Source organism: Sphaeramia orbicularis, chromosome 11, assembly GCF_902148855.1.
Source record: "Sphaeramia orbicularis chromosome 11, fSphaOr1.1, whole genome shotgun sequence".
Lineage (NCBI taxonomy): Eukaryota > Metazoa > Chordata > Actinopteri > Kurtiformes > Apogonidae > Sphaeramia > Sphaeramia orbicularis.
In genome coordinates this window covers 15,083,792-15,098,771 of record NC_043967.1, presented here as the reverse complement: position 1 = coordinate 15,098,771, position 14,980 = coordinate 15,083,792, and the positions used below count along the sequence as shown (strand labels likewise).

At 37.2% G+C, this 14,980-nt stretch overlaps 1 protein-coding gene across 2 annotated transcripts; it reads right to left on the bottom strand.

Annotated features, from left to right (window-relative positions):
* Positions 1-4,228: 4,228 nt before the first annotated feature.
* asb4 (ankyrin repeat and SOCS box containing 4) lies at positions 4,229-11,618 on the bottom strand. Of its 2 annotated transcripts, none has more exons than XM_030147615.1 (6): positions 11,031-11,618; positions 6,702-7,001; positions 6,351-6,593; positions 5,741-5,988; positions 5,524-5,637; positions 4,229-4,510 (listed from the first exon to the last, which is right to left on the bottom strand). In XM_030147615.1, exons 1-6 carry the CDS (start codon positions 11,332-11,334, stop codon positions 4,322-4,324), a joined length of 1,398 nt encoding a protein of 465 aa, XP_030003475.1. In that variant the 5' UTR covers positions 11,335-11,618; the 3' UTR covers positions 4,229-4,321. The 2 variants fall into 2 exon arrangements, with proteins under 2 accessions (XP_030003475.1, XP_030003476.1); XM_030147616.1 differs by lacking the exon at positions 4,229-4,510 and adding an exon at positions 5,252-5,383.
* Positions 11,619-14,980: the final 3,362 nt, after the last annotated feature.

Sequence of the window (14,980 nt, the reverse complement as noted above, 5' to 3'; positions counted from 1 at the left end):
TAATCAGTATATTTTAGTATTGATGCACTGAAGTTGTGTCCGACAGCATGTCTGCAGCCCTGTTACTGAAATGTATTTAGCATGGCAGAGGAAGAAAATAGTGAGTCACATGACACAGGAAATGACATAAACCTTTTTTTTTTTTTTAAGTCATCAAACCCTATGCCAGTGGTATCAAACTCATTTCAGTTCATGGGCCAGATTCAGCTAAATTTGATCTGCAGTGGGCCGAACCACTAAAATAACATAACAATATATAAATAATGTCAATTCCAAACTTTTCTCTATGTTTTAGAGCGAAAAAGTAAATTTACATTATGAAAAGGTTTACATCTATAAACTATCCTTTCAAAAGAAGTAAATAACATGAACAAACTGAAAAATAAGTATAATTTTAACAATATTCTGCCTCATTTTATCATTTACACATGTACATTATAAATATAGATCACAGTGGATCTACAAATACACAGAACATTGAGTAGCAGGCAGAATTTTGTTAAAATTGCACTTACTTCTCTTAAGACATTACAGGTTATTCACATTTTTTGCAAAATTATACTTTGTTTTAGTGTAAATAAATGAAAATATTTCCATTTACAAAGAGAAATATTTGAAGTTGACATTGTTTATATGTTATTATGATAGTATTTTACTGAATCCTGCCCACTTGAGATTGAATTGGTCTGAATGTGGAACCTGAACTAAAAGGGTTGTTAATATCTTAGTGTAAATTTTGCATTTCACAAATTCATCCCAAGGGCCAGAATGGACCCTTTGGCGGGCCGGATATGGCCCCCGGGCCACATGTTTGACACCTGTGCCCTCTGCTAACACCATGGCTAGACCAAAGGTAAGTCCGCTCCCTCTATTTTTCATATTTTTCCAATCTTTTCAGCCTTGACTGATTGTGCCACTCTTACTAACACAACCCTGTCACTCATATTATCAGAATAAGTCAACTTAATTCAAAGTCAAAGTCAAACCCAATTTAAAGAATAAACTATAACAGAATATAAAGTGTACTTGTCAGTTTATTTACAGTAGCAGCAGTAGTGCAATACAGTAATGGTTATGAGGTGAGAAGGTGCATAATGGAACTGAACAGCAGCAGATATGACAATAGTGCAATGTTTATAATAAAGTGAAAAGTGGGCACTATTAGTTACATGAAGTACATCCAGACGGGACTGGATTTCTGTCCATGTTGGCTGTATCATAGACTCATCACTGGTGTCAGTGACATCAGTGATCTTTTACTTCAGGTTGTTGATGTCCTGTATCTGTGTTCGATACACAATGTCTCTAACATAACCCCATAGAAAGAAATCCAGGGCAGTGATATCTGGTGAACGAGGTGTCCAGGGAATTGGACCATCCCTTCCAATCCACCTGTCTGGAAATGTTAGATTTAGGAACCCTATAAGGGAAAATAATCTTTAGTATACAGCCAATACACTGCAAAAATTACAGTTTTACGAAGTGTATTTTTCTCATTTCTAGTCAAAATATCTCATCACTCTTAAAATAAGATAAAATCACCTAAAGAGTAACTTTTCAATGAGATATAAGAACTGATTTTTAGACAACAGATCTTGAAAAGCTTATTTAAAAATTATTTAATTCAAGAAAAAATAATCTGCCAATGGAACAAGTGAAATCATCTTGATAAGAGTCCTTGAAATAAGATTTTCAAGATCTATTGGAAGATTCTGGTATGTTTCTGTAAACTGGTTTAGAGTCTGGTTTCGACCAACTTGATATGTAAAGTGTCATGAGATAACTTTTGTTATGATTTGGCGCTATATAAATAAAATTTGACTGATTGATTGATTGATTGATATTGTCTAAAAATAAGTTCTTATATCCCACAAGTTACTCTTTAGGTGATTATGTCTTATCTTAAGTCTGATGAGATATTTTGACTAGAAATGAGAAAAATACACTTGGTCAAATTTTGATTTTTGCAGTGTAACAATGGTTAAGGTTACATTTTCTACGAAATAATAAAATAAGAAGTGCAAAATCAAGTACAGACATCTATTCATCATCTGACCTTTTGGCTACATGTCCTCTGTAATGCTTACAATTTGGTTCTTCATTAAAATATGTCTTGAACTTTATTTGACTGTTAGGTACCAGATATCCTACTTTTGTTTTTACCCATCATGGCAGGTCCCTACTTCTGTTTCTTACTAATTACTTTCTCTTTTTTTAATCATACATGACTGCACGTATTTGGGTGCTTCCATGAAACTGGTCCCTGTAAACAGGACATGGGGGCAAAACATTTTAACCAGATGTAGACTAATGTTATGAAGCTAGTTTGGAAGCACTTTGGGTCTATTTTAAAAATAAATATTAACTGAGATAAAAAAGAAACTGTTTTTCAGATAAAACACATTTTTATATTATTTTATATTAAATTTAATACAAAAATCTGCGTGTAACATGGTTAAAAGGACACGAAAATTACGCGCTACCATTTTTTTGGATATCTCTTTATTCTCTCACAGGTACATTTTGGGAATTGAAGTAATTATGCAAGGCAGAGTGTTTCACAAAAATGGCCGCAGTTGCAAAATCATTCGCAATTTATATACGTTTAGCTGGGCAGATTTTGCATGTAACACAACACAAGTGGACACGATAGGTTACATACAAAACCTGGAATGAGACTGAGATTCATGAAAAACCCACATGTCTGGATTAGAAAAAACACTAGGATCCTCAAATTTAACACAGTATCTTTATTTATAGTGCTATATAAGACCATTTCAAGCAATGTTTTCAAAATATAACGCACTGACACCCAGGTAGCTTTTCCTGTCCCAATTTTGGTCCTATTTTTGGCCCCAATATTTTATTAAAAAATTCATTAATTATAGGATGGCCCAGAATAAGAGTATAATTTTTTTTGCATTTATCTGAGGTCATCACTAGGTACATCCTGGGGGGAATATGTCTACATCTACCTTTTATTATTGGGTGTAAAAAGCTGGTACCAAATTGAACCCAGTTTCATAGAAGCACCCATTTACCATGTGACTGCAGGGTATAAAAACGGCTTGTGTCTTTTTTTGGTTGTGCATTCGCATAGCGCTACCTGAGCCCGATGTGGCTGTTCCTTCTGCAGAAGAAAAAACAACAAAGACAGCTGTTTGAGTCTGAAGCAGTTATTTCTCCTCTCGCACTCACACTTGGATAGTTCCTTAACAACCCACCACCATGCAGTCCCCAATGTGGTGGTGCAACATCTACCTGGAAAATGAAGGTTGGTTGAAGGTCATCCAGTTGTGGTGACACATATTTAGTCAAAAGGTCAAGGAAAACACTTGCAGTAATTGATCTATTCTTGAAGAAAAATGGACCAATTATTTTGTTTCAATTTTTATTTAAAAAAAAAAAAATTCTAACCTAATACTGTCTGTTCATTTACAAGGCATCAAAACATAAGTACAATATAAATACTTTTTATAAGTAATATGCAGTCGAATTAAATGCAGGCATTTGAGTAAACCTGTATGACTTAAGGGTTGAACCTGGACTATAGCTATAAAACAATAGAAATGAAACAGAACCATCCATCACACATAAAGTTAGATGTGATTGAGTTGAAGGAATGAGAAGTTGAAAATACGTGTTCTACCATTTTTAAATAGAAATGAGGAAATATATAATGATGGTTAACTTCATTTAAAATGTATTCCAGATGGATTAAGTGATTCAACAACCAGTAAAATGTTAAACCCAAACTATTGTGCTAGAGGTGAGTTTGTGAATGTACATGAACTGTACTGCAGTTTCTGTTACTGCTCCCCCATACATCATCAACCTGATCAAAATAAATTACCCTGAACTTTGGGGTGCGATGGAAATGCAATTACTGGGAATTCTTTTACCCAAATAAGTTCCTGGTAATAAAGTTCCTGGGCTTTTGGTGGAAAAGGGCCAAATGATTCAATTGCACATGATCCCACAATGTGATTAAAAACTTTGATAACCACTGAGAACATAGAACAAATCGGATTAACACATCTCATCAACTGCTTTTGTAATAGATCTTTTAAACTGTAAAGAGACTTTGTGGACACCCTGTATATTTACAGGTAGACATGTTTGGAAGTTTTCATACAGTACAAGGCCTCTGTTTAAGGTCAAAGACAATATAACCGAGAACAGCACATGTTACTGTCAGCTCCAAACAACAGCATTTACAGCTCCACGGTCTGATGAAGACTAGTGGATGCCTCTGTTTACATCATCAGATCTCAGGCTACATGCAAGCGTCATCTATAGTTCATGAACAGGCCCCTGTCCATCAGTACAGTATCCCCTCAGGTTCCAATAAAATGTATTTCTTCATGGACGTTGGAAGTGGGAGTTCTGCGATTCCACGCTGGCTGAATCCACCCATGGCAGATCTGACCGCGCATCGGACCAGGTGAAGGAGACTGCGAGGCGTGTTCGTACAAACGGCAAACAAAGAATCGTAGAATGTTTGATGACGCTGAGGATGGAAAAAGAGGAAATGTTAATATTTAAGAGTTTGTTTAAATTACACTATGTTTATGTTATAATATTTATGTAAAAGCAATTTCAGTTACACACAGCAAAACAGTTCAGGTCAAAAATGCCAAACAAGAAGTATTTTTGATGTTTTACCAAAAATTTATGTATATATACATATATATACATTTATTAAAGTAAATGTATGAAAACTCCAAATGGTCAATGTGTAATAAAATGGTTCCTGTTAGTTTTTCAGATTCAAATTCAGAATAGTTTATTAATCCCGGAAGATTAAGTGCAAGTATAAGAAAAAGCATAAGAAAAGTAGAGTAAGTATAAGCAAATATAAGGAAAAAGTAGCAAATAATTATTGAATTAATTATCAGTATTACAAAAAGTATGTATGTGTGTATGTATGTGTATATATATGTACATGTGTATGTATGTGTGTGTGTGTGTGTGTATACACACACACACACACACACACACACACACACATATATATATATATATATATATATATATATATATATATATATGTATATATACTTTTTTTACTGCTATATATGATGTTTTTGGGTTCATATTATTAGAGTTTCAGGTTGCACTCATTTATACTGTCGGTGGTTTAATCCACAGCAATGAATCAATGTCAATAAGTTCATATATTTGTGGCATCGCTGTCGACTGAGAACTGCATATCTGTGAAAAGTGGACTTTTCTGTGGCTTGTGCATTTTCCACTAAATCCAGGAGTTTATTCAGTCTGAGGAGTAGGAGAACCATCTCAGCCCATAAAAGAACACTTAATCCCTCAATTTGTCATAAGCATTTATGGTTTTCAGTGTAGAGGAAGGGGTTGAGGAGGGGTCCTGGAGTAAAAAGAACAGTATTTGTCAATGAGATGTTGGAAATACACACGGAAAGTCAAATTTGTCCTTAAATTATTCTAAATTCTAACACTGATGGATGATGTATAGTGCGTCAAACATCATCGCAGCTGGGTGTTTACCTTGTAGCAGTCATCAGGAATGGCTGATCTCCACTTCTTTGTCGGTTTCAAACGTTCATAAGAGTTAACCAGGATTTCTACCACTCTGGGGTAGTCGTAACAGGACTGTAACACCTGCACATTAACACACACAGCATGACAAGCAGTTCCATACATAGAGATGCCACTCAAATGTAGATACAATGATGAAAACATGCACATTTCAGTGCTGGTTCACCTTGTGGAACTGTGGTGGGTATATCCGTGCTGCGTTGTAGTTGAGCAGCAGCTGGTAGCAGATCTCTGGTATAGCCATAGGCCTCACGTCAGTCACCTTGAGCAGATACTGGATGGGGGCGCAGCCGTTGATGTCCATGGCCCGGGCGTCTGCTCCGGCCTCCAGCAGCATCTGCATCAGGATGTGATCACAGTTCCAGGCGGCCTTGTGAAGAGCGGTTTTATGGTCTTCCTCTTGGAGGTTTGGATCTGGAATGATGCAAAAACTTGGACTGGAAACAAACCTGGCACTATCTGCACAGAACTGTAACCGGTACTGTTATAGTTTCACTCAAACTCATTGGTTTGTCCACATCGTATATTGTATATTTTGCAACTTTATCTTTCATGTTTATTTTATTCTATTTTTATTTTTTACTGCTTCTTACCTACTCCATGTTCTATGTATGGACCAAACCACTGAAGCAAATTCCTAGTAGTGTGAACTCTGATTACTTACATGGCAATAAACCTGATTCTGACTGTGAAACCTCAAAGACCCCTTCACATCAGTCACATCAGTCACGGAGCGCTAAAATGACAGGGCCTAGAGTTGCCTGTGCACCTCTGACCTGCTTTGTTGTCCAGCAGAAGGCGACACACAAAGTGGTGGTCTTGGCTGTAGGTTTGCTCTTTGGAATCAAAAGCCCAGAAGGCTGCAGTCATCAGAGGCGTCTCCTGGACAGAGTTCAGTGCATCCACAGACGCCCCGTGGATCAAATATAGTGCCACCAGCTCTGGAATACCGAACCTGGCTGCTGTGTGTAAAGGTGTGACTTCATCGTTGTTATGGCTGTGCATGTCGACATGTGCACCTTCAAAGGAAAATGAGGGATATAATCATATAAATGTAATAATCCTTGTACTTTTACAGTGTCTTTGTGCACTTTGAGCTTTTATTTCCCTGTTTTATCCCTCCTGACCTTTGAGGATGAGCTGCCTGGCACAGTCTACTGACTCTGTGGTGATGCAGTAGTGCAGAGGTGAGTGTCCGCTCAGCGACAGGCTGTTGACCTTTGCCCCGTGAGCCAACAGCAAAGCGACGCAGTCACTGTTGGAGACCTCACAGGCCACATGCAGCGGCGTCTTCCCATTGGGCATCCGGTTGAGGGACGCACCTTCCTGGAGGAGCACCAGGGCCGTTTCCACAGCGTTAAACATCACACATACATGAAGAGCCATGGCCCAGGACTTCTCCAGTTTATAACCTGGAAGCCAGTATCCTGCAAAATCACAAAGAAAAAGGCCAACACAGCATTTAATATTTAACACAAACAGGACATTCACACCCCATAATAGTGATATTTTAATGTAAAGAATGATAAAGTCACTTATTTGAGGATAAAATAAACAATACACATTTGAATATAACTGTAATTCACCCACTGTCAACAAACCGATTAATGTCCTTTTAGATCCATGGATGTATAGCACCATCTAGTGGATAAACTTCTGACATGACCAGCATTGGCTTTTCTGTATGTGGTGGTATTCTGTGCTTCTGTGCAGGGTTTGATCATATATGGAATGAATTTCATTAACCCATAAAGACCCAGTGCTACTTTTGTGGAAGTTGCCAAATGAATTTTTCTCTAGATTTAAGTGATTTACCACCAATTATTATCATATTATCTTCTGTATTTTGCTTTTTTTTTTCAGTGAAAATTATGTATTTTTCTGTATTTAATTCACTGATCATGTAGATGTTCATAAAAGCTCTAATTAAAGTTGAGTATATTTTATCAGAAACAAACAAAACTGAAGAAAAAGTGACTTTTTCAGCAAAGATATCCTTAACTGAACATAAAATCAAGTGTGTCCATCCACTGTCATTGATCCAACTCCATGGGTTTTACTGGTGAATCAATGTTGTAGAAGATGACAGTGTTTCCATGGTAACAACAGAGCCTCTGAACGTCCAAATGGGTCATATCTGATGACCATGAAAAGATGACAAACTGTATTTTACACCAATTATTTACATGTATTGATAAGATTTGTGGATCAGAAGTTCTAAACATTTTAGATCAGTAGATGATTTTGGTCGGTGGTGGATGTTTGGGTCTTTATGGGTTAATCAAGCTTTTGTTTTTTTAACAGTGCAAAAAAAACAACAACACACAAATGATAAAATCCATATAAGTGCTTCCTCTTGAGACATTTCTTCCTAAAAAAAACCCCCAAACATTTAAAAAGCAACTTGTTTAGAATATGCACTGTGAATGTCTCACCAGTAGGTTTGTAACAATAGTATTTTAATGGTATGCAAATCTATTTGTATAACTTTTTTTTTTTTAAATAAAGTGACACAAAAGACACAATTGTAAAGGCAATTTTTGGGGGGATTTTTATCAATATACAGAAAATAGTTTTTATGAATAAAACTTTTTTGAGTCGTGCACTATAAATCAGTGTTTACAGTTTTTCCACAATCGCTGTGACACATTTTGCCAAAGCTGCACCCCTTTCCTCAAAACTGTAAACACAAAACCAAGAATTCAAACTACATCCACAAAACCCATCACTCTTCTTGCAAAAGTAAACAATTGCCTCAAAACTATTTAAGTGCACTCAAAGGCAAACACTGCTTTCAGCTCTCTCTCACACACACACACACACACACACACACACACACACACACACACACACACACACAGCCAGGCAACATGTAGACACTACAGAGCAGTTATCACACACTACACAGCAAAATGGAAAACACTGTATTCAGCACATGCACAACATGTTACATATGGGTCTGATCAAGCGAAAGTGAACATCAACATGAAAAAGTAAATTTGCAAGGTCAATTAAGTTACCATGTTTGGTTCCTTATCTTGAAAGTGGCAAAAAAAATAAATAAAGTAAATAAATAAATAAATACATACATAAATACATAAATACATAAATAAAATAAAATCCAAGAAGTAAATATAAAAAGTACAAGAAAAACATATAATGTGAAAGGAACATGTGTTTTAGAACTTTAGAACATCACTTTAAGAACATTACAACAACTGTCAACTGTCCACATCCACATTCTCCCTTTGAACATCATTCCTTACATTAGTACCATTACTTCATGGTACCTAACAAAGCAGGTCCACTCACTGTTCATGCAGAGATGGACCTTACAGACCCTGTAGACCATACTGGACCTGAGATTGTTGACTCACTGTCCTCACTGTAACTCATTGAAATTACCAAAAATAGTCACCTGCCCGATAAAGGGTTAAAAGACTAAAGAAAACTGTAAAAGAAAAGCACATTACTGTAAAACACTCAAAAACTTGTGTATCATCAAATCAAACTGATGCCAGATTCATTCGGCCTCAGCATCCTGTCTTTCAGGACTTCATCCACCTCACAGGCTTTATTGTCCCTTTCCAGGCCATGGGGGGAAAACCCTCTGGTGTGTCCAGCCTTAACAACACGCCACACTTACGTCACCAATGACAACCTCCATTGATTCTAACAGACTTTCCCTGGTATATGGGTTTGGGACATAGACTTTCCACCGCCATGCAGAGAAACATTCTCCTATTGCAGTGTTTTTCAACCTTGGGGTCACCTGGAATTCAAATGGGGTCACCTGAAATTTCTAGCAATTGATAAATAAATAAATAAATAAATAAATAAATAAATAAATAAAAGCTTACTAATAAAAAATATATAGTGAATTGACAGACAATCCCAATCCATAAAAGACATGACAAACTCTGAAGCTGAAACTGAAGCACTGTGGTACTGTTTATCTTTCAAATGTTCATTATGGTCAGTTTCAGATGCTGCAGCTCTTTCATAATTCATAGTTTGAGTTCTTGTTTGTTCAGTATTAATTGTCAATCCTGTAAATACAATCTCGACTGTACATATCCTGACCAAGGAAAATCAAATTCTCACTTTGTGCAGTAATCTACACCTGGATTTTCTGCCTCCGTCCATAATAATATACATTATATAGACTAAATGTCATCTAAAATGTATGTTTATTTGCAACATAGTATAGCAAACTATTACATGATCAAAAATAAATTAATTTTAGCTTTTCTGAATGTCTGGGGTCACCAGAAATTTGCGATGTTACATAAAATGGGGTCAGGAGCCAAAAAAGGCTGGGAACCACTGTCCTATTGGGTTCAGGAAAGGGCTGTATGATGGAAGGCAAACATTTATGAAACTCTGGTTGGATACTGAACCACTCCTGTATATGGACATTGTCCCAAACCACAACCTAGACACAGTCCTCTGCCTCTCAGGTTGTTTCCATCCATTGTTAGAGTCAGACGCTCTCTGAACTGACTTATCATGTGCAGCTGGTTTGAAAACAGTGTGTTCAGTTTTGAGTGGTTGTGTGTACTGGTTGACAATTGTGCTGTATATGTGTTTAACATTTACCTCCTTTTTTTCACCATTTTGTAGCTCATGCGCATCACAGTGAGGAATGTGTTTTAAAGAGTGAGAATGTGTGTTGAGTCGCGCAAAAAGTATGCTACAGGTGTGGAAATTGTGTCTAAGAATGAGAATCAGCTTAAGGTCATGCAAAAAGAGTGATTGATTTGATGAATGAGTTTGTGTGACTGAGTAGTTGAGTCAGAGAATAGGGTGTAGTGCTTTAGCCATTCAGGGCTGTCAAACTCATTTTAGTTCAGGGGCCACATTCAGCCCAAAATGATCTCAGTTGAAAATGTTTGCATCTACAATCTACGCAAAAGAAAAAAGAAAAATAAGTATAATTTTACCAATATTCTGCCTTTTACTAAATGTTTTGTGTATTTGTAGATCGACTGTGATCTGTTAGTTGTAATGAACATATGTACATGATAAACTGAAGCAGAAAATCGTTAAAATTCCACTTATTTTTCTGAAGAAATTTCAGGTTGTTCATGTTATTCACATTTTTAAAGGATACTTTATAGATGGAAACATTTTCATACTGTAATTTGACTTTTGTCACTCTAAAACACAGAGAAAAGTTTGGAGTTGACATTATGCATATGTTGTTATGTTATTGTTTTGCTGCTCTGACCCACTTGAGATCATATTGGGCTAATTGTTATTATCTTCAGTGAAATTTTTGCATTTTCACAAATTCATCCCACTGGGCTGGATTGGACCCTTTGGCGGGCCAGTTTTGGAATGTTTGACATCTGTGCTATACTACCATAGATCATTTTCCACTTTTGGTTCATCATATCATTTTATGAACACATTATTCATACCCATGTATCCAACCGCTGTACTCCCCACCTCACCTTGTTTGTAGGAGGCCAGCACCATACTGGGGTCATCCACTTCCAACACTGCATCTATGTCTATTTTTCTGGTGTGGAGGATCTCTAGGACCTCCTGGGTGTCGTTGGCCTGTAACGCCTCCAGGAAGCGTTTCTTCAGCTGCTCTGCTGCCTGTTTCCTAGGACTCAACTCCTCCATGGCCTCTCTAAAAGAAGGGCCGAACCCTGCTGCCAAACCAGTCGGCTCAGGCACTAACGTTCTCCAAACAGCATGGAGGAGATTGGAAATGAAAGCCAGAACGGTGATACTGAAGGAGTGAGCCATTCCCCTGATGAAAGGCCTCTGAACACAGCCATCAGAAGGTGTTTAAGGCAGGAAAAGCAGAAATGAAGCAGAGAAAAAGGGCAACAAGTGACGAGGGGGAAGTGGTCACAGGGAAGAAAATAACCCTGGAGTGAAATTAGGCTGAGTATAAATAGAATGGAGAGAGGGAGGGGGGGACGGGGGGGCTAGAGCTGACAGCAGCTGACTGTGGGAAGAAGGCATCAGCAGAGGATGGTCAGGGTGTAAAAGTGACAGGACAGGTGGAGATGTATGAAGGAAACATGTGATCAAGGCACTAGACTGGATATAACACATCTATTCAACTAAGTGTTTCTTTGTTTTTATTATTTGTTTCTGATTATTCTGCACCTTTTGGGCTGTTTGACTGCATGTATCACACGCAGCTTTGGAAATAGTTATGAAACTGCCTGGGATTTTTCTGCAAAAGCTCAAAACAACAGCCCATAAACAGTGATGACTATTAACCCATAAGGACCCAGAGCTACATTTGTGGTAGCTCCCAAAATGAATGTTCCTCTCTATTTAACCATTCTTAACTCTTTAAAACAGTGTTTTTCAGCCTTGGGGTTGGAACCCCACGTGGGGTTGCCTGAAATTTCTAGTAATTGATAAAAATAAAGAAAAAATTACTAATAAAAAATATATGGTGAGTTGACAGAGACAATCCCAATCCATTAAAGTCATGACAAACTCTGAAGCTGAAACTGCAGCACTGTGGTTCTGTTTATCTGTCAAATGTTCATTGTGGTCGGTTTCAGATGCTGCAGCTCTTTCATAATTCATAGTTTGAGTTCTTGTTTGTTCAGTATTAATTGTCAGCCTTGGAAATACAGCCCGGACTGACTGTACATATCCTGACCAATGAAAATCAAATTCTCACTTTGTGCAGTAATCTACACCTGGCTTTTCTGCCTCCGTCCATAATAATATACATTATAGAGACTAAATGTCATCTAAAATTAACGTTTATTTGCAACATAATATAGCAAACAATTACATGAAAATCAAAACCAAATCAATTTTTAGCAAAAATAAGTCTGTTTTGAATGTCTGGGGTCACCAGAAATTTGTGATGTTAAAATGGGGTCACGAGCCAAAACAGGTTGGGAACCACTGCTTTAAAACCTGACATGTCATCACTGACACAGCCTGCACATACACAGTTTGGATGGCTGTAACTCACTGTTTGAGCAATTTGAAAAATTCCAAGGGTTTCTGAAATCTGAGACGTTGCACTTTATAGGTTTTATTGGGTCATTATGGTCATTTCACTCACACCTGTACTGGTAGGTGGAGAAGAAGCTGTTTTATCAGTATTATAACATGTAGTAAAATGTAAATGACTGCTAGATTTTGGAAGATCTGGAAAAAAAAAAGTGCTCAAAAAATGGGCAAATGAAAACATATTTTCTTACCTTTTTAGAGTCATAATAAGAAAAAAATGTCCAGGTGGACCATTTTAGGCTTAGGGATTAAAGGGTTAAGTGATTTATCAGCATTTACTATAATATTATCTTCTGTATTTTGCATTTTTCACTGTAAATCATGTATTTTAATTTCCAGTATTTAATTTAGATATCCATGAAAGCTCAGCAAATTCAAAGGTTATTATATCAAAACAAAGAAAACTAAAGAAAAAGTGACTTCTTCTGTAGAAACCTATCATTAACTTAATATAAACCAAGTGTGTCCATCCATTGTCATTAATCCAACTCCATGGGTTTTACTGGTGAATCAATGTTGTAGAAGATGATGGTGTTTCCACGTTCACTACGGAGCCTCTGAACGTCCAAATGGGTCATATCTGATGACCATGAAAAGACGACAAACTGTATTTTACACCAATTATTTGCAAGTATTGATAAGATTAGTGGATCAACAGGTATTAAACAGTTTAGATCAGTTGATGGTTTAGGATGTTTGGGTCTTTATGGGTTATTTAATTGCAGTCATTCACAATAATCACTGCAAAATTTGATCGTAGCACAATACATTCAATGGATTATGTATACAAATGTTAAATATTAGAATAGTGTGTTAGTATGTAACATGTACTCACAACATTTTTTACACTAGATGAGATATATGTAAGGCTCAGAAGTTACAATAATTTATGCTGAAGAAATGTAAGGTTTAACAGCGGAATAAATTATAGGGAATAAGTTAATTCATGTATTTGTTTAAAATATATTGACAGTGCTTACCCAAATAACTATTTACATTTATGTTTGCAGAATTATTATTGACACATTTACACATTTAACTATTTTCATTTGTTGTATACAAGCAGCGAAAGTAAACTGTTGAATGTGCCTTTCTAAATCACTAACATTTACTGATCTAAGTACTGTTAGCTCCTGATTGGTTTGTTCGGTCATGTGAGGTGATGTTTCAGGAAGTGAGGCAGCAGTTACAGTATGTGAAAAGTAAAGCACTGTTTAAGAAGAAATCCATCTCCATCCTGCTGTCTTATTTTATAAAAAAAACTGAACCATTAACCACCAACGAAGCCTCACGTTACATATATAAGATAATCTAAATTGAATTCCACCTCCAATACAGACAATTATCAGAAATGAAAAAGCGCAAAATGCATTTCAGCATCATGTCAACAGCGGTCTACTAACCTCCCAAGCTTCATTTGTGTTTTTATAATAAAATAAGTAAGTAAATAATTCAAAAAAGAACAAGAAAGAGCAAAACTATGGCCAGTAACTGCACATTTTATTCAGTGCGACAAGGAGCTGCCCTTTCAAACCTTCCAGAATGTGAAAAAGAGAGCAAAGTAATGCTGAAAAACAGAAGAGGAGAGTAAAAGCATGGAGAGCAGTTCGTGATGACTATCATTCGCTCTCTGCATACACGCACAAAGGCAACATCCTACAGTCCGAATCCTTCCAGACATTACTTTTTTCTGTTTTTTCCTGCCTGGAGCACCAAAATTTTCACCCGTACTCTGGTTTTTAAGATGCCAGGCAGCCTCGGTCATGCACCTAGAAATGCCTCTGCAGCCCTCAGACAGAACTGCACACACAGCGACACATTAGAAAACAAGGCTTCTTTAGGATTCTCAACCGCATATTGCTCTCAGTGTTTTTTACTATACATAGAAAGGGAAAGGAGCGGCCGTCTGTTTGACGATCGGCTCCACAGTTATTCACAGAAAGGTTTAGGTGTTACAAAACACACTGACAGTCAATAGAAGCTTTGAGGTAGAAATGTATGCATATTTCTACTTGTAGGGGGGTTGTAATAATTCATTGTGGATTTATCGATGACTTAGTGCCCGGGTAGTTGAGATAATGATGAGTTGTCATGTTGTCACGGTTCATTGCACATGGGTTGGTCTCTTTGCAAATACTCAGTGGGTATCTGCACAATTTGAGGATTGGTTTGGAAGGCCTATATAAAGGCCCAGAAAAGGCCTCCATTGTTAGTCCAGTGAACGGTATCATGCCACGTCTATCACGTGAACGTCTCCGGGCACTGGGTATGGTGGAGGCCGGTTTGAGCTACAGTGATACAGCAGGCACTACAGCAAGAGTGGAATAGGATTCCGCAGAACACCATCCGACACCTAGTCCGAAGCATGCACCAACGGATCGAAGCAAACGGAGGCCATGAT

Bases quoted from the DNA above. Each gene is read 5' to 3' on its own strand.
- asb4 (XM_030147615.1), bottom strand. From the start codon at position 11,334: ATGGCTCACTCCTTCAGTATCACCGTTCTGGCTTTCATTTCCAATCTC. The intron at 6,594-6,701 runs GTCAGGAGGGAT...TTTCCTTTGAAG, and splicing joins CAGGCAGCTCATCCTCAAAG to GTGCACATGTCGACATGCAC. The intron at 4,511-5,523 runs GTAAACACCCAG...TTCCATCCTCAG, and splicing joins TTCCTGATGACTGCTACAAG to CGTCATCAAACATTCTACGA.